Source organism: Aquila chrysaetos, chromosome 18, assembly GCF_900496995.4.
Source record: "Aquila chrysaetos chrysaetos chromosome 18, bAquChr1.4, whole genome shotgun sequence".
Classification (NCBI taxonomy): Eukaryota; Metazoa; Chordata; class Aves; order Accipitriformes; family Accipitridae; genus Aquila; species Aquila chrysaetos.
This window is the reverse complement of record NC_044021.1, coordinates 17,895,511-17,922,929: the sequence shown is the minus strand read 5'-3', so window position 1 is coordinate 17,922,929 and position 27,419 is coordinate 17,895,511. Positions and strand designations below refer to the sequence as shown.

Here is a 27,419-nt window from a genome sequence, read left to right as displayed (position 1 = left end):
TCTTTTGGTAGTATTTCCATACAACCAAGCCATCAAAACGTGCTTGAAATTGGAGATGTGCTGAGTGTTTTCTGATCTTCTTTGAATGGAGTTCACCCACCCCCATAAAACATGTAATGAGAAAAGGAACCAGCAAAGAGCTGAGAAATGATACAGAATGTCCCGGTTGGGAGCTCACACTTTTACATGTACCAAAAAAACGGGGCGGTCAGTTGAATCAATTTTAGGCAATCAGGATAGAGAAACCAGTTTTTTTCTTGGTGCTTTTGATCCTTGAATACTATCAGCTAATTGTTTGGTAACTCTGCTGACTTAAGAAGGCATTATGCTACTCTTAGGTATACTTGCCCCTTTTCTTCCTGAATACTAAAACAATTTCATTGATGTTTTTCTATGCTTAGCATTCTGTTGATTGACAGGTTATTCTCCTAATTCGGGGAAATGTTCTGGTTACAGTTAAATAACATAAAATGTATGGACATGATTCATTCCTGTGCTGCTGTCACTTACTCAAATTTTACTTGATCAAAGAAGCTACACCAGCATAAAAGCAGCAAAGTTGCAGTGAATCAAGCACACATGCAATGCAGAAAACATAATAGTTTTTAATGAGATATGAAATTACTTTTGTGTATTATCTAAACTATTATAGTGTACATTTTTTATTGAAATTAAAGATTTATATAATGTGAAACAAATCACACTGTAAGAGGCATAAAATTTACTTAGAACAAACGGTGAAAAGACATTAGATCTGTATTTTTAAAGCTTTGTTGTTGATTTTATTAATAATTTTCTCAGTTTGCCCTTTTGAAAGGAAACATCTCAGTTACAGGTGCTGGTTTTTGTATTCGCCCAAGTAGCATAAGCTGAATCAACTTGCATTTACTCAGGCCAAAATAATTTTCAGTGCTCACTTTTTTTTATATCTTCACCGTGTAACAAAAATCTAGTATAAAATAGCAACATCTCTGATTAGTTCTGTGAGTGGAGAAGAAACCTGTCATCTATTAAGCTATCAAAATGGAAGCAAAATCATTAGGGAGTAAATAGTCATCTTCCTTTCCAGTATCTGCTGTCTGATGTAATGAGGATGGTGGACTGACATGCTGCTTACGTTCCTGATATGACTTGTGGAAGGAGTCACTATCCAAGCAGAGCAAAAAATAGACACTGGTATAAAACTTTGTTAAATTTCAGACTTCTAGTTTTGTTTGTTTTGTCAACCCAACATCCTGCAGTTGTGTGTCTGCTATTGTAGTCTTCTACACCGTCTGAGCTGCCTTTTAATAGATTAGTTAAGACTAAGCAAAGTAATTTATTTGGGTTTCTTTCCCACACTTTACCATTCGTAGCTCGTGATGTACTTCTTATGGTAATACATGAGTGAAATATAAGGTGCTTTCACACAAGGAAGAGATACTACCTCCCCTGTTTTGGACAGAGGGCTCAAGTTGTGCTCTCCCAGCCTGTGCCTTTCCCGGGGCTCTCTTCTCTTGGCGCAGGTGTGACTGCTCCTCAGTGCTCCCAGGGGATTTCATCTGGCCTACAGCCTGGCTCCTGTAAGCTCCTGAAGGACTCCCATGAGAGAGGGCTGTCATGGATAAACTGCCCAGGCAGCAGCAACCTTGTCTCAGCGACCCTCTTTTCAACTCCACTTTTGGGCTGCTCCAAGTTGTTCCTGCAAGCTGGTGCCGTGGGGCGTATCTGTGCAATGCATCGTGTTGCAGATCTCGTGTTGCTTGTTCTCAGGCTAACAGGGCAGATATCTGCAGCAAACCCTTTGCTTCCTGGAGTTGGACCTCCTCTTGTACGTTGCGTTGATCGGAGGTTCAACCACATGCCCTGGGAGGAAGACAGTATACAGTCCTTCCCTGCAGGTGGGAGAAGTGGCATTGTCCTCCTACCAGAAAACGTGGTCACCAAGTTAGAAGTAACGGGAGGAAAATGGGGCAGTGACTGTTTCTGAAGCTTATTAAGACGCTATATTCAGGCAACATACATTTTATTATAACTGGATCTTACTATGAGTAATATTTCCTAATTAACCACAGGGATGCATGAGCTTTGCAGACTGTAAGACTGAGCATAGGAAATGTCCCAGGTCTGTTTTTAATCAAATTTATGTTGTTGTGAATTGCTTGCTTTTGCAAAAAGTTTCAGGGGCAGCTAGTCTTAGGAATTACCCAGGGGGCGTGAAGATACTCCCAGTTACATCCTTGTAACATCTCTGGAGCTGTACCTGTGTTTCTTAGGAAAGAATTGTTTCTATAGAATTAGAACATGCTCTGAGTGGACATGGGAATGGTGGATGATCTCATTACCTCTATTCTCCTTAGATCTATTCTAAGGCTTTTCAGGCTCACTAGGGACTGTCTTTCCAGTCCATGTAGACCCTGGTGGGTCATGAATCTGGAAACTGAACTTTTGCACGCAGACGAGGATGGATTTGTAATAATGAAAACCTTCAGCTCTTGAAAAAGTTTTTTTGAAATATTCCCTAATGGAAAATACTTTTTTTCTTGTGTGGATCAGGCCAGACTTTGACTGTGTAGACACATACACACACGTGTGAAGAACTGGGGAGCTGTCAGCATATGCTCTGTGTTACAAATGTGGCAGGAATAGCTGTGTAGACAAGTACAGGGGAAAGCTGTGTGCTGGTACAGATGAAAATATCAAGGAGGGAAGAAGAAATTGGAGCATGGCTACCAAATTTACTCTGGGTCAGACCAGGGCTATGTGTCAATGAACTTCACGGTCCAACACAGGACAAAGGGCAGCATTTAGCAGAGCTAATGCACAAGAAGGTGTGACTGGAGTACACATTTTAGCATCTTTCTTTTTCATGGCAAATCTATGTAAATAAACCTGTTGCATCTAGGAGATGCATAATGTTATTCTGGCTTGTGGCTATTCCACAACCAAAGATATGCCTCTCATTTGTGAAAATTAGGGAGTGTCTACTTTAAATACAGTTACAGTAATCAAAACCTCTTAAAAGTTGTGCTGGATTTTTTCAGTGTTAAAAATAAAACCTGCTGCTGTCTGTATTAGTATACTTAATTATTAGTATAATAATTAAGCAAGATTTTTTTTATATTAGCAACTAGGCATGTGTATGTTTGTATAGATGTGAATACTACATCCACATGGAAAAAAATCAGTTCTGAAGAGACCAGCAAATTTGGTAACCTTGATAAAAAGTCAAGGTTTCCAAGACAAATCTGTCACTAAATTGATGGGATATTGAAGTGTCTGGCAGGATCGGGTCCTGTTTGTACCTGAGTAGTGGGGCAGAGCTGTCTTTTTGTTCTGCGCACGAGTTCTCACATCACCTCACGCAAGACAGGTCTCAGCCCACAGCTGTGACGTGGAAACACTAGCACAGTGTTCAGTGCAGAAGGCTCGCTGCTTTGGCCCATGCAACAACTACCATTACTGTAGGAAGCTTCATGGTCTGAGAGGAAAGTAAAGCAGACAGCACAGAAGTCTTGACTGGCACAGACACCCATAAGGGCCCATGCCCCAACTTTGGGGGTTGTCATCTCCTTCCTCTCAAAAAAACCCAAAAACAAAACAACCCCCCCCCCCAAAAAAAAAAAAAAAAAAAAAAAAAAAAAAAAAAAAGCAACAAGGTTTTTTTGCTTGCTTACTTGTATTTGGGGGTGAACTAGTGATCCAAGCACACTTTTGTGATCCTGTCTTGGAGTCGGTGGTTGCACCACAAGTCAAAGTCTCTATGCTTATGTGGCTGTGCCGATGCACCACTGGTGTGAGGAGCTCTGTGTACTGGGCACCTGCTGAGCCAAAGATTTGAGATGAATAGCACCCATATTGATTTGCCTATAATGGAGTGGAAAAGAAAAATGTCCAGGTTTTGTTGCAGGTATTTTCATGGGGTATTAAATTGGTGGATTAGTTGCAAACAGCAGTACTGATAAAGTCTCCTGTCCATCTTGATGGTTGGGCCTTTCTATTAAAATGACACATAAATAACCTATTATGTCCCCCACCCATGGAAATTCAAATGCACCTGTCAACTTGATAAAGCACTTGCCTGGAGGAAAGCATTGTTTACATTTTCACTCTATTCTTCAGAAAAAGTGAGATTCTAATTATTTTTCCCACTGTAAATTAATGCTGACTATGATGGTTAGCATATCTCTGTATTGTTATATCTATGCAAAAGTTAAATAATAGAACTGATCCATCATGTATTATGCAATGTGCATTTTTATGACAGGCTTTCCTCTGATCTTATTATGCTTTTCTTCAGAAATACTTACTTTTTTCCCAGCAGCTGGGGGAATCTTTGTTGACTGCTGGTTCAGAAGTTGAAATCTGTCCTGTGTGAAAAGGAAAATGCAATTTACATGTTTATCGGATGCTGAACTCTGCTGTCTTCTGAGGAGGAAAAAATAAGGATATAAAAGTGCACTCCATTAATAATAAGCTTCATTATAGTAGACAATTGGTCACAGTACACTAAACCATTTTTCTACAAACCAAGCACACCTAATTCAATAATACAATGCAATTGTTTCTGGATATCTTAGACAGTAACTTTTAATTCAGGAAGGGCAAACAACTTAAGGTGAAATCAAATATGAACAGAATCTTTCTTCCATGTATAAAATCACACCACACCTTTGCCCAAAACTTGAAGCTGAACCATAAACCATTCGTTAGGGTTCCTAGCAGTCAGTTTTACTTTGCCTGTAATTTTTTTTTTTTTTTTTTTTTTTTTTTTTTTTGGTACATTTCATGGTTCCTGCTTGAACTGAGGGCAGAACTGCTGAAATACCATAAAGGGGGCTGTTTTTGCAATACAAGTGGGAAATATTACTGTCAGAAGAATTTTTGCTATCTGGTTTCTTAACTCAAGCAGGGAAGAAGGCATTGCTCAGAGGGTCTTGGTACGCTCAGAGAACCCCAGGAGGCAGCCTGATCTTGCAAGTTCTTTTGACAAGTTTTGCAGACCCAACTGGTTTACATACCCTGTTGAAGGCTTATGTAAACTGCCCTGAACCTTTGACCCTTTGTCTACTTGCTACAGTAGATTTCCACTTCTAGATTTCTAGAGAAGCATCAGCGCCAGGCATGGTTAAAATGTTTGCAAGAGCCAAAAATAAAACCCTGGTGGAGAAAAAGGAAGGAGTAAACTGACAACAAGGAAATGCCTTAGCAGTTGAGGCACTTTTGGATTGGGTGCCACTGAGGTTGCAATTGGGGTGCTGGCCCTACGGAGGCAGAAAAAAGATCCTTGGGGTGAAGATGGCAGAGGGGATGGGAATGGGGAATGCCAATCTTGACCACAAAGGAAGACCTGAACCTTTGTTGTCTTCATTTTCTTTCTTCCCTTCTTTCCAACAACGAAACCAGCATTTGTTTTACCGCCATGGAACATCAAATTCTTACACAAATATGCCAGGCCCTTCCACTACTGTCCATCTTGCCAGGAAGATGGTTGTGAAACTTTTTTTCCTTCAGTTCTCCCTCCATGGTCTACCTCTGCAGTGATGTCTGCAAAAAAGCAGCTAATTACTGGTGATTATTTGGAGAAACAGATAAGATAATTTAGGGAAAGTTAAAGAAAATAGCCACATATATGTGCTAATACACCTGTTGCTTTGATCTCGCCATAAGTTGTTAACTCTTTGTTCTGTGAGCAGCCCATATCTACCTGTCTGTACAGCAGCTGGAGCAATGGGGCTGCAGTGTGAGTTTCTAGATGCCTCTGTGGTAAATCTGTTTGCTAATAATTAATATCCATGATGGAGTAGTCAGTATACTCATTAAGACTATTGAAAGATCAGAGAAAAATTACAATATTTCTAAAGGGGGGCAACCACCCTTCACGGATTTGCATATATGTTTTACTGAAAATGTTGAAGTTTGCTTTCCTCTTTCACCTTCTTTTTCCTAGCCCCCTTCTATCTGCTTGAAAAGAAGGCTTGGTCTAAGCAGGCAAAGTAGGAAAATTTTGATTCTTAGAAAAACCTCACAGCAATTTTTCTATTGTTTGATGACTATTTAAAAAAAAAGTTAAAAATCCACACTTGGTCAGGTATCCAACAAAAGAGACCCTCCACAAGAGCACAGTTCACACTATGCTCTACCCTACTGGCACGAGGATACACAATTCCTCTGCTTTCACTGGAGGAAATTTTCTGAAGCTGGAGAAGATGCAACTAGAAGCCACCAGTCCAATGTATTTAAGTTCTCAGGTGATTTACTGCCCATGTAGTGATCCAGATTTAAAACTGTTATGTAGCTGCCAGGAACAGATCTGGTCATCTGACGTAAGTCACAGGTGAGTAAAAGCACGTCTCATATCCAGACATACATCTTGTATCCACATGGTCTTAGACATGGTGAATGAAATCTGTGAACACAGACTTATTTCTTTTAACTATTTTCTCTGCATTTAATCTGTTCCAAACGGTAAAAGTCTAAGACAAAATGTTCACGGCAAATAGGTTAATTGACAAACTTAGCTCATTTGTTTTCTGTTTACAGAATCTTTTTGAACCACATTGTTTTTCTACAGATCTGTTGGGGCTATTTTCACAAATTTTTGCAGAATGTCTTCTGTGGGCAAGTTTTATCCCATAAGATGAACTGCTTCATATTTACTATTTGTTGTTTCTGGTGTATGTTTGGTCACCAAAGTCATATAGTATTATTTCTGCTTTCTGACTGCATTACATTTGTAAACAGATGAGTAATGAATAACAAATGTTGATGAGCAGATAATGAATAGCAGACACTATTCTTTACACAGATATGCCTTTGTATGCATTAAAATCCTGACTTCCATAGGGAAAATAGCTTTTCCTAAACACTTTTGTATATAAAATCCTGTCTGTCTGAAGTTACTGAAGATGCTTTCTTAAGTAACTGATTCCAGCATCCCTTATAAATTTGGGAAATGAGGCATGGAGAGAGATTTCTCTTACCTATCTGAACCAAACTCATTCTGGGTTTGGAATACAGCAGGATTCTCTGGAATAGGAAGGGAATGTATTTTATCTCCTTTCCTTAGGGCAAATCAATGGACAAAGGCGCTGCTATACACAAGGAAATGCAAGAAAGCTGCGGTCTTTAATTTTCACTCACTAAGGTTTTTGCTGAATTGAATATCAGTTTTCCTTGACTTAATACTTGAGATGACTTTTTTTCCTAAATTTATTATTGTTTGGAAGAGTCTATTTCTACATTTGTATATTATTTATGGATGACTCAAGTGTGGAAACTTAAAACCATGTAAGATTTAGATCTGAAATGATGGCATGGTAAGCAGCAGACTACACTAGCAATGGGTGCACGGCGGCTAAGAAATACGTGACTGTGCTTTGTAATATCTAAAAGCAGGAGATCAAAATCATCCCCTAGAAAAGATCTGCATTGCTGTTCATTTGGACATATCCATAAACATGATGCTATCGCAATTCAGAAACAAAAAGACTCTCCACTGTTTCCTAGTGTTACAATGCTGAGCAGCTTGCCATAAATCTATTCTGGGATTTCTCCTCAGTCATTTACAAAGAGGTTATTCTCCGTATATGGTTATTTTCATCATTCAGTGTGTCCATGTCAGTTTATTAAATAAATCAGGGAAGACTGTAACAACAACGCTTCAGGCATTCATAATTTGACTGAAATAAACAATTCCCAGATACTGCTGGTCCATTATGTTCATAAATAGGACCATTTAGAAACAAGTTATCTATCTGGAGAGTTACTACAGCCAGTTGTAGGTGGGGATATCACACTGGTTCGAAGGTTTTTGCCACCGATCCAGCTCTGTAGGTCAGAGTATGGCTGTTATGCCACTCGTGCCTGGCAGAGGTCCTCTGCCAACAGCAGACCAAAGGCCTTTGCTAACCTGAGATATTTACAGTCTTCATTATTGCCCCAGGCACGACAGCACATGCTATCACCCCACCAAAGTACTCTGTGTATGTATAAGTATGAGTACATACTTATATTTATACATTTAAGGATTAGATATGAGGGGTATTGGTGTAACTGGTCATGACTTTCTCAAGACGGTATGACTTCTGGCAGTCCTAATAGCTTTTCTTCTTCATGCCTTTGCTTTCCATTTCTCCAATTTCACGATTTATTTGAGCCGAGTTCATTTTCACTTCTTATAAAGTACCCCATCTTTCTTCCTACAGGGGCTTGAAAATCTTGCCCGCTGTCACAGCTGGTTCTGCATGGGGTTCAGTGGTAGCCTCACCTGGACCTGGATGCCACCAAAGTGCCTTTGACACAGGCAGCAAGGGTGTTTTTAGGCATGGCATGTAAATTCTTCTTTTCCTGGAGTTGCTGGCAAGGTTTTTAGCAACAGCGTGTCAGAGATGGGGTTTGCAATACTTAAGGGGTGCTGAGCTTCCCTCAGAGGTTAATACTAGCCAGCTTTTGGTTTTTTAATTGTAGAGCTACACTGGTTTAACAAAGATTGCCTCCAGGACAGCAATTCCCATATTTACAACTCTTACCACAGAAAATGCACTTACCATGTTTATGGAAGTTACTTGAAGTAAATACAGCACCCTCAACTTTTGATGTCTTTTTCTTCTATAATTTCAACACTTTTGCCCTTTCGCCTAAAGTTAACAGCTTGTAAGTTTTGCTAATTATTTGTCATGACCAGCTCACAGTTCCACCCATTCTCTGCTGGTTGGTTTGGTCCGTATTGCTCATTTTATGTATTTTCTTTGAATGCTGCTTTCAAACATTTTTTATACATTTTGCAATGCATGAAGCTGGAATTGATTCACATGACATTGCTAATAATAATAATAATAATGCAAGCAGTTGAGAATCAGTACTACACATAATCAAGTGTTTGGACGCATATGGACGTGTATATTTGTCAACTTTTTTTAAAGAACTTTTTTATGCCCCCTTTTTTTTTTAAGACAGTAAAAGTCAATCTTCCTCTCATTCCCATTGTAGGTCAGAAAATCTGAGGAATACTTTTTCCTTTCTTGTTTTACAAAAGCTGTCAAACAATAGAAAACCTCATAGTACCTTCACGCACTAGCATGGCATTTTCTGTACCCTGACCTTGGAAATATTAATATTAATTGGCTGTGTATCATGTGTATAATAAATTTATAAATATACATTTATTAATGTATTTGTATTGAAAATGTTATCGTGTTCTACTTCAATAACATATTTCTATACACTTGGTGTGGGCATGATATAGTTATACAACAAAGTACATTTGTATTTATACTTACAAATGTATTTTTGTCTTTTGTTCTAGGTTAAGTACTGTAATTTCCAAAGGGTGATATAATTTACTTCCTTTGTATGAGAAGCATGTTCCATTCCTTTAAAAGTCTGTGTGTTTTTACGTCACACTGTACGTTAAAGGAGCAGTGATTGAAATCATTGTTGTCAAGGAAGAATGTATTAAAATTATTAATAAGACTTAAAGCCACATGAGACTTGCTGAATCATCTGATCTGACCTAAATTTGTGACCCTTCCTCCCAGTTCTTCCCTTTGCATAGTTGCACAAAGACAGGAGGATCGAAAGGAGAAAAAACCAACACAATAAAGACCAGTGAAAACTGTATATTTGCATTAGGTCGATGTAACATTTAGTGATTATAATAATACAAACAAATAAAGTATAGGGACATTCACATCAGACCTCATTTCAAGCTGAACTATTATAAAGCGATTAACAGCCTCACACTCCTGCTTTAATTAAGTTATGTTGTGAAATATTCAGCATTTGAACCTGTTCTGGCCTGCCTCTTTTATCATCGAATTACCATCCTTAATGTGTTTTTCTGCTGAAAGATGAATTTCATTTAAGGATTACTGTACACTGCTCTGGCATTTTGTGGTTTCTTGTCAGCCCTTGTGAATCTAGATCATAGCTAACTTCAGTTCCTCTGACATGTCCTATATGCACAGTCTCTTGACTAGCCTGTCTCGGTGGATTTATTAACTCATATTGTATTCCTGTAGAAATGAATGGACATTTTTGATTAACTTAATGATAGAAATTTCAGATGACAGTAGAGTTTACTTTTGGAGCTTACTTCAGGTTATGTAGGCCACAGCAGCTCTCTAGTGACCTATCACTTCACAGAAATGCATTTTGAAAGTTTCAAGGCAGTGGACATCCGTCTGCCAAATACTTTAAGATGGTGCTAGCAAGGAGGGAATTGAATGGTCCTTCAGAGCTGGGGTGTCTAAATCCACAGCCACCCCCAGCGCTGCTCTCTCCTTTCCCGGGGTTGGTTTTCAGCTGTTATATCCCGCTGCACATTGCAGAGTCTGCCTTCAGGCAAATTCACGCTACCAGATGACTTTGAGGAAGGGTCAACGAGTGATGCTCCAGCCAAGCGTCCCGTTTCCCTCCTCTCTGCTTGCGCTTACCCTAGACCAAGGTGATGCAACTCAGCACGGCAGCATCAGTTTTGGTGGTGCTTTTTCACTCTCAGTTGTCTGATGATCAAGCTGTGCTTTTAGGGAGGGGAGGACGTGCCAATCAATGTCGTCACGTTCTCTTGGCTGGTCCTTAAAGGGAGTTTGCCAGATCTTGAAATGTGACGGCAGGTCAGGTGGGTTTGTTTACTCGTACTACCTGCAGATCTGTCTGCTCTCAGGGTGGGTGGCAAGGCAGAGCCTCCTGATGCCATACCTGGTCCCGAATGAATATGGTGCCGCAGGGATGGCACCCAGTGCCGGGAACTCCCGGAGGAGGTCTTCGCCCTGGCAAGGTGAAGGTTTGCTAAAGCACAAAGGTTTGAGTGATGTGGCTTTGGCTTCCAGCACGGTAATTATATACTGTAAAATACACTCAGCTCTGGCACTGATCGAAAATACATGTGGTAATTTACGTGTGTGTAGGTAGTCTAAGGTCCGTGCTGTCCTCTGTTCTGGACAAGCACAGCGTGCATATCTTTGCCCCCAGAGCTGACAGCTCAAATGGGCAAAACGGAGCTGCAGAGAACGATGTGGGGTTCGCAGTGAACGATCCGTGGCTTGCAAAACATATGGTAAATAAACCCCCTTACTTGTAGGTAGGGACAAACACAAAAGAAGGACAAGCAGATTCAATGAAAGCAGGCTAAGATGAAGGTCAGAGAAGAAGCAGGGGAACGTGCAGGATTGATTCAGGAGGGAGGAAAACACTCTGAAGAAAGGAAGCAAGCAGTACAGTGGAAAACGCATCTAGCATAAAAGGAGGATCACGACAGAGATCATCCTGTTTGCTGTGTGGATGCCCTGCAGACTGAGTTTCTGAGCTGGTTCTCCCAGGTGTTTCTCTTCCCTGAAGTCATAGATCAGGGAGAAGACACGAGGCCAGGAAGTGCTTGGTGCTCTTGTTTGGACAGGTCAGGCCTCTGGGTTGTGAGACACAGGGAGGAGGGTAACCGTGGTGGGGTCTTTGTTCCCATTTCACAAGCTGTGGTGTGGCAGCTCTTGCAGCTTCTTCTTGTCCCTGCTCTGGCCAACGCTGTCCCAACAGAAGCTGCCTTTCTGCTTTCATGAGAGCATTGGCCACCTAATTTTTATGGAGCAACTGCGTATGGCAGGCATTTAAGACACGTTTGTGTTGTAGGCAGAAGAAAACGCAGGGCTTGTCCTGTCCTTGTAGCTGCTGCCTGTTCCTAACAAGTTGTTCTGATTGAAAGCCTTTTAACCCTGGAGACTTTGGTGTGGGAAATTCAGATTGTGCATATTTTACCTTAAATTTCAGATGACCTTTCTTTGGTTTAAAATGCATAAAATTGTTTGGGACTGATGCAAATGAAAGCTGGCACTGAAATGAAGTTTCCTATTGTTCTGTCATTCCTGGAAAAGAGTTGGAGATAATTTGCAGTGCGTGTTCTTGCTTTCTTAACTCACCTAAAACCAATCCTCTCCTAAGGCGGTTGCTCAGAATAGCAGCGTGCACGTCAGGATCGTGGCGTTGGCACACTGTGCTAGTTACAGGATTCCTCGTAATGCGTAAGAACAGCTGAGGAAACGTGAACTGGAACACAAGCAAACTGAGCTAAATCTAACTTTTCCCGAGTGGGGGGAAAAATTTATCTGGTGATTTTGGGATCTCTTGTAAGAATCTGAGCTCTTTATTTCAGGAAAAAAGAAAAAAAAAAGGCCAAACTATGCAAAAGAAGGTTTTTGGATGTGCCTATCTTAAATTAGAGGTTTTCCATGGCTAGCTTCATAGGTGAGTTCCAATCATTTCAGCTGGTGTAATACGTTTACTTGAAAGAAAAAGCATGTGCTAGACCAGCAAAAGAATTATTTCCTCTGCATTAAGTAGAAGTGTTTGGGAAGAGCATGACAGTGTATTGTAAGGCTATAACAAAATCACCAATCCCTTCCTACTGTAAACAGGAGTAGCATCTCATGGGAGAAAATGAGTGACGCAAAGGTCTTGCAAAAGTGAAGGGTTAAAAAGCTTGCACTTCAGTGGGAGTTTAAAAATGATGCTTCTCATCATCAGTTCTAGTTAAGGATCAGGGGTGCTTAAACTGTGTGCTACGATCCGTCTGAAGTCTTGAATTCTGTTCAGCCTGTGTAAAGAATTAACGCAAAAAAGGTGAAATGGAAACTCTGACTGACACAGGGAGGTACAAAACCTACCTAAGCACGTGTGTTTAGAGCAAACCAGGAAACTAGGTAACTGTGTCAATAAACTAGCTTTATACAACTCACTAAAATACACCTTATTTACTCTGCCTCATCTACAATGCAGTTAGCAGCACAAGGTTATTTTAATACTATACAGAGATCAGAGACTAAAAAGTGCTTGTGGGTACAGGCGCAAAAGCTTCTCAAAGAGAGAGAAATACAAATACTCGTTCACGAAATTCTCGGGAAGCTTTCTTTTTTTTTAATCAGCATTGCCATTTTATTGTTTAACCTACCCTGCTCGATCTCCCTACTTTTGGTTAATACGGGAGTCAATTACAGCTTCATCTGTGCAGAATTAACTTTATAGAATATACACCGGGGATTTGTCTATCTCGTCTATTTAGATCTATGTCATAAAAAAATATGTAGTAGGGAACTGCATATGGTACAGGCTTTGCAGATTTATTGTAAAATCATTTTAAATCGGTTAAGCTCTTGCCAGAAGTTAATTAAATATGTTCCTTTGGTGGGGGGCGGGGGGGACACGACTCTGCGTGTGTGCGTACGTGTGTTTTGGGGGGGGGGGGGGCTTCTGTCTCACTAGGTGGCAGTGTGTGATTACATCTGGAAGGACCACGCCAGCAAGGCTGGTGGCTCCAGCTGTGACCTCCAGCCCCAGGATGAAATCCCTGCCTCCGCACCTACCTCCAGAGGTAGCACCACCGTTCACGTCTCTATCTACACGGTTCACCTCAGCGGCTTCCAGGAGCTCTACAGGCACTTCCTCAGGCTACCTGATGGGGCTATCGTTGAGGTAGGTGCAAGCAGACTCCTCGCCTCCAGATTGCGAAGGCAAAGGGGTGCGCTTCAGGAGGGCAGCGGCAAAAGGGGCAAATAGACCTGCCTGACCCTGCACAAAATCTACGCTGAAATCTTCCACAGGAAGACCTCTCTCCTAAACGCTAGTGTAAAATCAATGAGTTAATGCGTTTGCAGTGCTAAGTAGCAATTTGGTATTGTTTATAGAGCCATTTAAAGGCAATTATGTAAGATATACATTGAAACTACACGCATAGAGATTATTTATAAATATCTATTGCTTAGAATCACACAAGCTCATTCCGTACAGGAATTATTATATATATAAATACACAATGTAAGTATCGTGCACATTTATTATACAGCTAGTGCTACAGGTATGGTCATCGACTTAGTTTCTCCTCAGACCCACAGAGCTAAGGCACAGTTAAATTGATTACTTACTGACATCCTGCAAGTTTTAGATTGAACCCTGGACGTTGTCAGATTTTTAGCAGCCCGTGCACTAAAATACAATAGAGGAACGTATTAAAAAGAACTATCACCCATTACTTGCTTCACAGGCTGCATTTTGTTCATTGCATTGTCATTTTTGTTCTAAGTGCTTAGAAGAAGTGCATTTCCTTGTTGCCTTTGGTCTTGTGTTGAGAGACCTTTAAAAAAACTTTGGCATCTAAGAGAAAGTAGAGTGAAAGAATATTACTTTACCTACCCAGATAAGAAGTGGGAGCGTCATCACGGAGGTCTGTTTACCATAGAAAACTGGCACAAATGATGCTGAAGTACAAAGTTTTCAGCTGCTCACTTCTAAGGTGAAGGTTAAAGTACATCTTTCCAGCATGAGGCAAACGTTGCTTCTGCTCCTTTGGTTAATGTTTCAAGGCTGTTTTCTTCATTAAAAGATTTTATTCTTAATGTCTTTGCCCTACTTGGCTTTTTAAAGAAAATTTAATTTAAAGGAAACTGTCCTCAAGGAATCCAAACATAATTTTCTGCCCCGGGAACTTGTGATTCACCAGAGTGAAGACACCAGAGTCTTAGAGCTGGCCAAAGAAAACAAGAGAAGGCATGTGGCCTACATGAAGTAGAACTTAATTATTGAAACAAAGAAACCAGCAAATCCAGTCCATGACAAAGTCTGTTAAAGAAGCTCCTCATACAGATCATCGGCTAGATTTTTGCTAGAACACCTTTTCCCTGGTTGAGGTCAACAACGCAGCCCCATTCCTACTTTCCACCTGTTACAAACAATAGCTCTTTGCAAAATGGTTTTCCCCAATTAATTTCTTCTCAGCTTTTTGGTCATGAGCTTTCATTCAGTTTCCACAAGGCTATGGAATGAGGGGCTTGCTTTGAACACCCGTGGCAATCTTAACCCAGTGCACTGATTCAGTTCATTAATCCCTTCTGTATTTCTGAGAGAGGAGAAGTGCATTCCCATACAATGTAATTTTGTCTTCCCCGGTGAGCTTCCCAGAAGCTTCCAGCTTCTGAACTGATGCTGTTCAGCATCCACAAAGTGAGCACTGCACGATGCGGATGGCTCAAGCCACTTCTGTACGGTTTCCCACAGCAGATCACATCATAGTCTACCCCTAAAATCTACATGGCTGAGTCTTACGTCGTCATCTTGAAAGCTGCACGTCTAATTTGGGAGATCAATGCATGCTTTACAGCATTTTTACTGGTAGATCTAGCTACAATTACATATAAGAAATGTGCTTAACTAATAATTGCAGTAAAACTTATATACAGATCTTATATTTAGCTGATAATGGATGTAATTATACATTTGTGTACTTTATTGGTCAGGGCTTTCTACTTCAGTTCCAAATTAGGAATATTCTATAAGTTAATGAATATTAAAACTATACACTGACTAGGGAGAAGTTTGCTGCCATGGAGCAAATACACCTGAGCTTCACCACTGCCCCTCAGGAACAGGTCTTTTGCCTCTGCTGCAGCTAGCCAAGCAGCGATACTTGAGTGGGGTTAGAAAATCGTTTTGGAGCTAAAAGGTTGCATTGCAACCTTAAGAATAGCTTTTTAAGGGTGTAGGAAATGAAAACTACACGGGCTTCTTGGGATGATCTGTCCAGTCTGCTGCTTCTGGGGACAACTCATTGTGTATAAGCATTTTTGGTCTGAATATTTAGAGCTAGTCCTAAAGATTCAGGTAGTTTAGTTTACCTAAGTCTAGTCTAGTTTAGGTACTTTGTCCCCAGTGATTCAATGGAAAGATTTTTCCAGATCCTAACAGTCTGTTTGGTCAGAAGTCTCCTCTTATTCTGCACCCTCAATTTATTCATTGTCAGTTTCTATGTATTTATCTGGATCAGCCTTTGGTGCAAATAAGACTTCTCGTCATAATCTTATCCCTTTTCTGCCAGAATGGGTACCACACTTCACCAGAAGAAACGAGATGGGCTCCCCTTTTGCTTTTCATTCCCCTCCTCACCCTCCCAGCAGTGGTGAAGGACGGAGGGCTCTTCCACAGTGGCAAGGGCAGAGATTGTCACCCATTCTCTCCCAGACATAGGAGTGACAGCTGCCTTTCCTCTTTCTTCATGATCGGCAAGCCTCTTTCTCCCCACCAGAGATAAGATATTTGTATGAAATTCTGTCATTGGACTGTAGGAACATGGGAGGTCTGTGGCAACTGTGACGTGTCCTACCTTTGGATATACATCTACCTTGTCTGCAGAGTCCACAAAGCAAGAAAACAACCAATATTCATTCCTTTTTCCTCTGTTTTGGGTGGGCTAGTGCTATTGTACAACTGCAGAATACAAGGAGTAATTCAATAGCGTCTAGGAACTGGGGGTTACATGCACCTTCTTCCTGCAAAACAGTCGTGCTTTTTATTACAGTAATCTACCAAGGGTGAAAATGTAATTATTTCAGTGTAACTTTTTGTTCGTTTGTTCACTTTTATTAAGAAATTCTGAAAGCATGTAGCTCTGAAGACAGCAAAATGAAAAGGCTTTGACTTTTTAATTTCTGTAACTTTCAGGAATCATACCTGAAAGAGCTATAACCCCTATTCCTAATTACTGCAGTGGGACCTTGTTAATTCAAGCATTTGGGGACTAAGATCTCTCCATTGGATATGTAATGCTTTCTGCCATTACAGCATGGTGGCTGCTGGTATCGAAAGGTGTTCTTCAGAAAAAATATGTACAATAGGAAGAAATGAGCAACTTAGCAGAACACAACACAGAAAGGATAACAACTTTGAAAAGCACGTGCAAATATAGCCATTGTTCTGAGGGTACCACCAGCATGAGAAGTAGGTTCTTAGCATTCAGCTAACTGAGGTGTGTGTGCAGGCTAGCGAGCTCTGGGTTATTGGGGTGGCAGTATATCTCTCGTCAAACACGCTGACATGAGAACAGTATTTAAATCACCGGGCCAAATTCTCCCTCAAATTCATGTGTTCAACTCCTAGTGACTTCAACCTCAGATATGTTTCTGTATCTGTAGATATTCTTTGACAGGCATAAGAGGAATTTTGCATAATCTTGCTTTAAAGTTCTTGGATGCTCACAAGGAATTTACGTTATATTCACCTCATCCTACTCTTTTTTACTTCAGTGAAAGAAAGATTTGCTTGTAGCCCTAATTCAGCAAAGCAGTTAAGTGTGAACTTCATTTAAGCCAAGGAGCCAAACACTCACTTTAATAACACTTTCCTTTTTTTTTTTTTTACAGTAAGTAAGGCCAGTTTGTAAGTGCTGTGTGCAGGAGTACACTAGCCAGGAATAAATGTCTCCCTGTGCAATAACTTCTTTAAAATACTTATTTCTTTAAGTATGGTATTCCCATTAAAAGTCCAACTTTGCTGGTATAACTAGAAATTTCATGTCTGGTATGAAAAGTAGTTTTATAAGTTTCATAAGCATGAGGCAAAAATAACTGTTTTAAAAGGAACATTAAGTACAAGGTGACATGTATAAATTGCCCTAGAAATGTTAAATAAAAAGATTTTTTTTTTTAAATGCACAGCATAAAAATTATAGAGGTTAAACCTGTAAGTGCAGTCCTTTTATCATAAGCATTGTAAAACTCAAAGAATTCACATGCAGTAAAACCCATTTTCCTTTTTACCTATAATATATTTCTCCTTTATAGTATTCAATTTAAGTGTTGGCTAACCAAGGAATGACCTTCCCAAAATAAATCACTTTTCATACTTTTCCTTATTCATTAATCTTAAGTTATTGTAATATTCAGGAAATTATTGAGTTTCAGCATTTAAAATGTATTTGAAATCCATGCACAGGGAAGTTAATGATAGTGGTACATGTTTGCTATCTACATGGTGATAACACCAGCTCGGTGATTTTTATCTCGACTTTTGCTGACTGGAGTTGATTTCTTATTAAAAGGGCAAAGATAAGTCACTTTAACTCAGCAAAAAATCAGTTTCTTATTATAGGCCTAGTAAACCTCAGCATTGTAGAGAAAGTTTTTGTATAGTATGATTTTATCTATCAAATAAACCTACATAAATGTCAAGGATTCATCCAATTTAAACTTACTGGATAAAAGAGATCTGTTTTCCCTAATTACTTGAAAAAGTACCTCGTAGTAATAGGATAAGACAGTGTAGGTGACTAGCCAATTACTTAGTTTAAGCTATTTACATCAATCCATATGCTATAAATTATGTCTAAACTCTCTTGCACTTCTGGAAAAGTGAATAAAATCATATAAGTTTATTTTGAATACAAGATCAGATATGGTATGCTGAGTGACACTTAAAAAGAATGAAACAGTAACTGTAGCTTATTTTCTGAAGCAATCTTGACACTAATGCTAAATTACAGCTTGGAAACATCTAGCATTTTTACCTTTATGAGAAAAGGCTTTTTACATATTTAACATAATTCTAGGGAAAATATACTGGAATTATGTATAAAGATATGTACACTGTAACCAAAGGGCATTTATATTCCCCAGTAGAATACTTACAACAATTTTATTGCCATTTGGTGTCATTTTCTAACAGATATAAAATACAGCCAGTAAACAAACTAGACTTTAGATTTAAGCTGACAGCTGTTCCTTCACAAGCAATATCCAGATATTTAATCTTAAGAATACTGAATATTTCACAATTGTTTGAGCAAACTATACTTTTAGCATGTGAAGGACTGCGTGCTTTTATATACAGTTCTTGGATCTGATAATGACGCTAAAAAACAACCTTAGAATAATCTACACATTTGTCGCTCCCGTATATTCCCTCGGCAAATCAACAAATCGCCTCATGTTTTATTCTTAATTCCACAAATTCTTTTTATGTATGCAATGTTGGTATGAATATTGGGCCTTATTTTTTCCCCGTATATGCATAAGCCATACAGTTTACTCCAGTGTAGTTTATGCATGTATCCGAGTGCAGCGTTTTCTGGCTCTAATTTCATTAAGGGAATAAATTGGACAAGTTTACTGCAAAAGCCCCACATGCTGTTTTCATAAAGAGTCTCACTGCAGTGGTCACTAAAGATTTATGGAGAAGAGAAAGAGGGAGGATTGCTCAGTAACTGGGGTTGGTACACTACCTAATGGCTTCATCATCATATGGCTTCATCATCTCACCAGCCCCTGCAGAGGGAGCAGGAAAGCTCTGGCCTTTCCAAACCATAAGCTGGATCAGCAGAGGTGAGTGGGTGAGGACTTCTTGGCTGGGGAGAGGCTGGGCAAAGGTAATTATTTGGCGTAAGTTGACCCACATTAGCTGGCTTCAGCAGCATCATGCCAGGTCATCCACAAACATGGCCAGTTTACGACGAGTCGGTTTCCTGGAGATCCCTGTAAAAGCAGGGATTAACAGCAAAGGTTTAGCCCTCGCAGGAGTGATTCCACCCACATTAATGCATGCATGTGTGTACATACTCCTGGGCTGAATAAGCTTCGCCACATGCTGCCCGCCTAATTCCGAGGTCTAATCTTGTCCTGTTGAAGACAATTAATATTTTGCAACTGCCTTCAGCGGGAGGATGATCCCTCCCAACGTGCATTGAGATTCAGTTGGGAATCACACCTGATAAAAGTCAGCTAAGGGATACTCCCACGGACATAGGCAGTCAGATCAGTACAGCCTGCAAACTTACAGCCCTTTCGTTGAGGATCATGGCAGTATTGCTAGTTCCTCTGCAAATAAGGAGTAAACCAGACTGTTTTAAGTTATCTTTACCAGTCTATGTGTCTCCTTTAATGCTATAATTCAATTAAAGATAATCAGTTTAAGAAATAAAACAGTTGTCCAGGCGGCTCTTTCAACCCCACTGAAAAGATGAGAACAAGAAAAAGAGTTTTCCGGGAGAAATCTTGCATTTGTATGCTTTTCTTTTAAATTGAACCAGCTCATCTCACATGTGACATATGAATCCTGTCCTGAAATGGACCCAGTCTGTTGCTCCTTGCCCTTGTGGTGGCTAAGCCAACCCATTTGCTGCAGATGAAGAGGATGCGCGCACTGCATCTCAGCCGAGAAGTTATGTCTCCATACCTTCTGTTTCGGGTTGTTTACCCTTTCAAGTATAAGATCAAGTCCTTACTTTTTTCATTAAATTGAGGTATAGTCTTAAATGGAAACTGTGTTTATTAATTATTAATCTGTTAAGATTATCAACTACAGTCAAGGCTATGCTGCTTCATGCAATAGGATGGAAATGCAGGAGACAGCCTTGCAGCATGCGTCCATTTGTACCCTCTCGTTTTCTCCAAATCCCAGCTTCAATATACACTCCCCCCAGAAACTCACAGAGCCATGGGGAAAAAGATGTATTTCCATCAAGATGCCATGTCCTGCTTATCTGTGGTGGAGGCTGTGGTCCGACAGAAGGACCAGGAAAGTGATGAGGCAGGTCCACCACTGGCCCTCAGCAGGACACGCAGGCTTTCAGATAACCAGAAAATGACTGAAATACCTACACTGCACCATTATAGCCTCGTTCTGTATATGAATATGCAATTTTAAATCATGTTGGCTTCTTTATTACTGGTGGAGAACATGGGGTGAGGAGCAAGGGTTACATACCTAGCCAACACATACACAAATATTTTATAGGCATGGATATTTACATTTATTTTTCTATAGGTGGCTGAGGAGTTAGAGCTGTTTAATTCGAATGTTCACAGAAGGGATGGGAGCAACTTCAAGTGTGTCCAGTCTGAGCCAATGCTCATGGGAAAAATGTTGTCATATCACTGTAGCTGTGCTGTGTAACAAACATCAGTGCTGCTAATTAACGGGTACTTTAAAAGTGCTCTTTTGTATTGAAACACTTCCCTTTCAGTTTCAACCCATATTTGCTGGATTTTCAGTGATTTTCTGAATGACTTTATGCTGCAAGGGTAGAGCCACTGACTGTTCCAGAAGGTATTTTGTACTCTTAAATGCTTATAATCTTTATTCATCTATCACGTAGTTTTACCTGAATCAGCAGCAAAATCTCTGAAGTCAAAGGATAATTGCCAAAACAGCATTAACTTATTTTAGCCGAATAAAAAAAATAACCTTTGAAAAAGTACCTTGCAGCTACACAGATTGACAAAATGCATCAATTATATTTTTGCTCACTTTATAATTATACTGCAGTAAGTGCACAGTGAACTTTACTACACGGTTGATTAACCATAAGGTTACTGCTATTAAGTCATTCTCAGAAACAACAACTTGGACTTTAATTTAAGAACAGAACTCTGCACAACATCTGATCAAGTCTAAAAATCTGACATATCCATACAAGCTTCAATTTAAAGTACACAAGTAAACAACAGCACCTTAAGTGTAGCAAAGGGTTTCTGTTGCTTTGGTCAGGCATGCTGGGTATGTGAACTATCAGTTTTGAAAGAGCTTTTGGTATGTGTTAAGCAACACCAATGGAAAGGCTTTTCCAGTGAACTCTAAATATCCCTTGTATCCTCTTTTTTGCATAGAAACAAATCTTATGAAGAGTGGCTGAGGGAGCTGGGGTTGTTTAGCCTGGAGAAAAGGAGGCTGAGGGAAGACCTTATTGCTCCCTACAACTACCTGAAAGGAGGTTGTAGCAAGGTGGGGGTCTGCCTCTTCTCCCAAGTAACAAGCAATAGGGCAAGAGAAAATGGCCTCAAGTTGCACCAGGGGGGATTTAGATCGGATATTAGGAAAAATTTCTTCGCCAAAAGGGTTGTCAAGCATTGGAACAGGCTGCCCAGGGAAGTGGTTGAGTCACCATCCCTGGAGGTATTTAAAAGACATCTCAATATGGTGCTTAGGGATGTGGCGTAGTGGTGCACTTGGCAGTGTTAGGTTTACAGTTGGACTCAATGATCTTTTCCAACCTAAATGATCCTATGACTCTATGAAATTAGTGTTCCAGCTTCTGGAAAGTTAGGATTAAATCTCCAGGTATACCCTGACCATATGTCCACGTTTTTTTCTCAGATTATTGCGACAGGAAAAATATTGCAGTTTCTGTTAGCTCACTGATGCTCTAGGCCCCCTTCTTGTCTTCTGTCTTCTTGACTTTGTATATTGCAAGAGTGTTGCTATGAAGCCCTGCCATGATGTTGTATCTCTGTTTGACTTGCCCTGAAGATAGTTTATGCCATGAGAGAAACAGCTTAGGACAATCTAAAACTGCAATATCTCTTAGTGTAAAAGAATAAAACTAAAAATATAGTAGGAGGTGTTCTGTGTAAGTGGTACCTAGCTAAGAAGAAAAAGTAGCCTGATATGAAGAAACTTGCATAGGATGTAGGACGCACAAGACCACTCCAATGTTCCATCACAGTTTTTTACATGAGGTGGGGAATATCCCCTACGTTGCCCATATCCCCCTGTTCCAGAGGTAACAGCGCTTCCCAGCTTCCCAGTGTATCAAAACCAGAAGTACAACAAAGATTTTAAGATGCTTCATCAGACAGATTATAAAAGTACACAAAAATACAATAGAAATTAGAGAGTATTCTCGTACATAAACCAGTGTTTGTATAATTTATTACAGCTGTGCTAAACCAGGTTGAGAATAGCAAAATTCGTTAAAACATCACAGTATTACTGGAGAAATCTGCTTTTTCCATGTTAGCGTTTGAGTAACAGCAGCTAGACAGAGCTGAAGCTCTGTTACTTCTCAGCGTCTGAAACTTGATTTCTGCTCACATTCATCTGAGCAAAATTTCTCTTATATGGGCACTCCAGAAAGTGAAAACAATCGGAGCCAGGGCACTCTTGTGCAAAATGCCACCCACATGACACAAGCTGAGGATCTGACATGTGATGTGGTAACTGCTAATGAACTGAGCTGGATCTGATGCGGTGTCTTGGCTTTATAACCAGTTTCCAGTCCTATAACACATCATCTCCTCCTCATGGCCATGATTTTCTTCTTTGAAGGTCTATTCTTTATTCACTCAAATCTTCTCCATGTGTCAAGAACATCATAAGAAGAAATTATTAAAAGCAACGGGCGTGAAAATCCCCATTCCACTGTTTTACTAAAGCGTTTAGAGTGAGAAAAATTAGGCGAATTCACATTTCACATGTGTTTAAATTGCTAATCTCACTGCTCTATCTGTATTAGTGAATACATTTACAGTAACTTTTACTTTATAATATTTTGGCAGAACTGTTAGAAAAATTGTTATAAGCCTAGGAGTGGAACTGAACCATGAAAGCTAAACTGTAAGCTGCTGTAAAGCTGGGTTATTAGTATGACAGAATAAAATTTCACACACACACAAGCTTCTAAGCCGCAATATTTTGAAAGCAAGAAGAGAGGGGTGGGGAACCGTAATCAAAGTCATCTATGTTCCCTCTGATATTTCACTGAATGCTGCCATAATAATATGTTGGGTTTGTCCGTTCTGTTTTTCAGGCATTTGGTGATATTACTGGAGAAAGTGTTTTGTGTAATGAAATGAGCACAGCCCAGGAGTGCGTAAGCGAAAAGGACAGCGTGCTGCATACATCTTCGCGTATCAAGCTGAGGGAGAGGAAAAAGAGTACAGCAAGGTGGAAAGGTATTATTTTCAGTTTCTGTACCTAGCTGAAAAACAATGCTGATATCCAAGCATAAAACCATGGGAGGGATAGAAGAAAACAGATAATTTGAAAACATAATTTCTCTTGGAAAGACTAGGGTGCGATCGGTTAGGGCTGAAATTTCACAGTTGTGTTTTCCAGTGGGTCTTCATCCTTGGATAGTTTCATAGGTCTGTTGCAAGAGTCCTGAAGGCTGAAGAGCTGTAATTCACCCAAACGTTGTCACACTTTCTGTTCAGAAACTCAGTACAGTAACGCAATCCAGAGCAATCTATCTGGAGTAAGGGCCAGCATTTAAAGTGTGCTGAGGGCAGGCTTAAATCAGCTACTTTATATATAATTAGGTATGTGTCCACACATATTGGTCTGAGTGCAAAACTCCCAATCTCTCAAACTTGCACTGTGTTTTCCACCATGTACTGAAAGCCACTGGATACTTCCCAGTGCGTCGAGAAGAACATGCAGAGTGGAACATGCTCATGTACGTCAAGTTGCTAAGTGAAGCTGCTGCTGATCAAAGGTAGCACCAGTGTGTTCAATGACAGAAAATTACAGAACACACTGTGTGTCACTAGACGTCCCTGTTATTGCAAGATATTGATTTCCTCTCATTCCTTAGCCAGGGTCTCAGTACCAGATCTGGCTCCACTGGATCCCTACACTTAGCTGAGTCCTATTGATGTCAGTTTTCTGATGCCCTCTGAGGAGTAAAGTTCAGTTAAAAGCACCTTGTATTACTTTAAAATCCACAGTAATCTTGTCTGCTGACAGAGAAACCTTGGAAAGTTCACAGGAGTACACAAGACACAGTTTTTCAAAGGAAAACTGATAAATTTAGTGTATGGGCTCTTGTGCCTGTGTCCCTCTTGTTGGGGGAAGGAGGCCATCGGTACACTGTCACCTCTGTATTTACATCATGTCTTTCTCTACATCTTTTTTTCTAATCTTCAGGGAATCACGTTGTCTCTGACAAGAGCTAATTCCTGCTGTAATGCATAGTCCACAGAGTTGTTTACATCCTGATCCACGTCCATGGTATGGTTACTGTCTGACAGGATTTATGGTCCTGACATCTACACCGCTGCGTGTACAGTGTTGTCCTGTAAATGCTCCATTCATAGCTCTTCTGTGGCTTCAACAAGCTTTTCAGTGTGTTGAGTTCACTCGATCAGATCACTGATTGGATCATGCAAATATAATTATTTCAGATGATTTTTTTCTTCGTCCAAATCGTGGGACATTCCTAGATTTCTCAGGTTTGTTTCTTCCTGATTTTTTCAGGTTTGCTTGTACCTGCTAGTGGTGGTGGGGAAAATGTTGCTGATTCGTCTTTCAAGTTTCATGACTAAAACATTGACAGTGTTTTCAGTAATTGTTCAAAGCACAACACTACTGTAATTGCAAGGCTGCAAAGATGCCCAGAAGAGGAACAATGATGGCTTCATGCCACCAGTTCTGTAGCCAAGTCCCAACAGGCAGCAAAATCTACAAGATCCTAGAGAAGATCACTTTGCTGGGGTCTTAATGTTGGTCAGACCTGCTTCCCTGGGAGCTACAGCAACTTAAAGCAACCTGGAGGTTATCCTCATGCTTTCTTAGTAGTATTAAAGTATTGCTCATTTGTTCAAACCAGTCAGTGCTTATTCTATTTGGCTTCATACAAATGCATCAGAAATGAAGTCTATGCCCCAAAGGCAAGGACTGTGAGACACAACAGAAGGAGAAGGTGGGAAGGGGAACAAAGGCAAGAAAGGTGAAGTCATTTGTCCAAGGTCACCAAAGTCAGAGGCAAATGCTTAAATAAAGGACAGACTGCCAGCACCCTGACTCTTGGTCTTCCCTGTAGTAGGATCCTTTTTGTCCTGAAAATGCAGATGGAAAAGGGAAGAGTCTTACCTTCCTGCTATTTTGAATCATTCATGTAGAACACTGTAATAAATTAACATTGTAATCAGTAACATTTTTCTAACATATATGCTTTTCTGATGTCCCTTTGTTCACACCAGTATGGTAAAACTTTTTCAGATGCATTTACCTTTGCAAGATCTTTCCCAATGTCTTGAACATTGTTGATTAGCTTTGGTACTTAAATCTATGGTTCTCACCCATCTGAATAATCATTAAATAACATTAGGTAGTAACCTGGAGGTTTAAATGTTACTTCTGAAAAGAGTTTTTCTTTGGGTTTGCAAGATAACAATTTGGTTTCCACTTTTCTTCTTTTTTTAAATTGATTTGTGTGCATGTGCATATATGTGTGCTTTTATGAGTTACACCCAGACAGAAATGGTGTTAAAAATCTTCTGAATATCTACAAGAAGTGATGTGATTTTTGTGGGTTCTATTGCATCAGATTTTACTTGGATGACTTCTTTCTGTCATAACAGGAATAAAATTGCTTTTTTAATGTTTGCTTTGCCTGTTAACACTTTAAACTAGCGTACATAATTTTGAAAAAGGAACTAACTCAAGAGAAACCGTCCAGTCCCAGAAATTTTCTGTGGATTTTTTCTACCTGAGCAAAGTCACACTTTTCACCAATTACCCCAGGTGCTGGGGTAATGCCCATTAGCCCACAAGGAGTGAACGACACAAACAGTGCAGTGGAGGCCACTAGGATTGCACGTGCACGTGACTGTCCTCTGCCATGAGTTAAGGCAGTGATCTGTACCCTTCTGCAGTTCCTGGGTGACAGTACCAAGAAGACAGCCTGCTGTGGGCAGCGTCATACCATGTGCATCTTCTTGGCCTCAGTTTTGTCTTTGAACATGACTGAATGTAATGGTAAAAATCCCTTTGGGCAATATTATACCCTAGGTTTCCCACTACTGAGTTAAGCTATCCCAGCCTGGTTCTGTGAGATTTTGACTTCGGCGTTGGTAATATGCTATTATTTAGTCTGATGGCAAGACTGACTTTACGTGTGGAGCCACCACACCTTCAGTTCTGATCGGACTATGTTGATTTTTTTTAACGAATGTGGATCTGGTCCTGACACTTTGTTCAGCATGAAGGACTTGATTGAACACTTTTATTCCCTCAGTTATATTGGCATGCCTCCACTGACTGTCGTCTGATCTGGGATGTACAATTCTGCGACAGCACGTATTCTTGAAAGCTGAATTTAAAGTATGCTTAAATATTAAGTGAATTTACCATACATTTTTGCTGAAAATGTAGCGTCCTACCTATTAATTTTGGTTACTTACATCCTATGAGTTCCCATGGTTGTTGGTCAATATACACTGGGTGGCACTGGCTTTGAAATTGTTTTCTGAAGTGCTCTTATCAGCCATGTCAACCATAATGCTCAGCTATAGTTGGATAGTAATTGCCTGTCTATGCAGTGTTCCTTTACAACAATTTTCTCCCGTGTAGCTATATATATGTAGTCATTACTGAAAAGTGTAAATAAAGAATCCTTTTAGTGGTGTAGTTTCCCTGGGTACCTACTGTGCTCTTATTATCTAAAACATACTCCCCATCTGTAGTTCTGTTCTATTAAAGGATAAAGACATAAGTATGAATTAAAAATTAAAATGCTTGTTGTAGATTGGAGAGCAAGGTCTATTAGAATATATCTGGCACTAGGCTCACAGTACAGTAGATAGATTACACTGAGCACCAGTTAAGCAAGGGGATGAAAAATGAGTGATTTTCATCATTCAGTTAAATATAGTGCTAAGTGGTATGTGCTAGCATTAAAAGCAAATTACTTAGCACTTCACCAATCACAGCATGAGAGCATTCCATTGGAAGCAGTATTTCCAGTGATGCTCAGTCCTCAGTTTTATTAAATAAATCAGCTGTTAATGCTTAAAGAACCAGTTGAAGACCTATTGCTATGATAATAAAAAGATTGAAAATGTAAAAATAAGGAGAAGCAGTACCTCATTTTAATTAAATGCTCCAAAAAACCCTCCCTGTCTCTTAACAAC

General features: G+C 39.9%; 1 protein-coding gene and 1 long non-coding RNA gene across 2 annotated transcripts in view; one reads left to right on the top strand and one right to left on the bottom strand.

Annotated features, from left to right (window-relative positions):
• LOC115353088 overlaps positions 1–26,892 on the top strand; it is a 188,313-nt gene extending 161,421 nt beyond the window's left edge. The window contains exons 21-23 of the mRNA XM_030042066.1: positions 13,231–13,440; positions 23,315–23,459; positions 24,433–26,892. Of these exons, the coding sequence (XP_029897926.1) occupies positions 13,231–13,440; positions 23,315–23,459; positions 24,433–24,461 (384 nt within the window). The 3' untranslated portion in view covers positions 24,462–26,892. The remainder of the gene's footprint in view (positions 1–13,230; positions 13,441–23,314; positions 23,460–24,432) is intronic.
• Positions 489–14,366, bottom strand: LOC115353091. Its single transcript, XR_003927416.1, has 3 exons — positions 14,158–14,366; positions 4,290–4,349; positions 489–1,903 (listed from the first exon to the last, which is right to left on the bottom strand). It is a non-coding gene; the product is annotated as an uncharacterized LOC115353091 (long non-coding RNA).
• Positions 26,893–27,419: the final 527 nt, after the last annotated feature.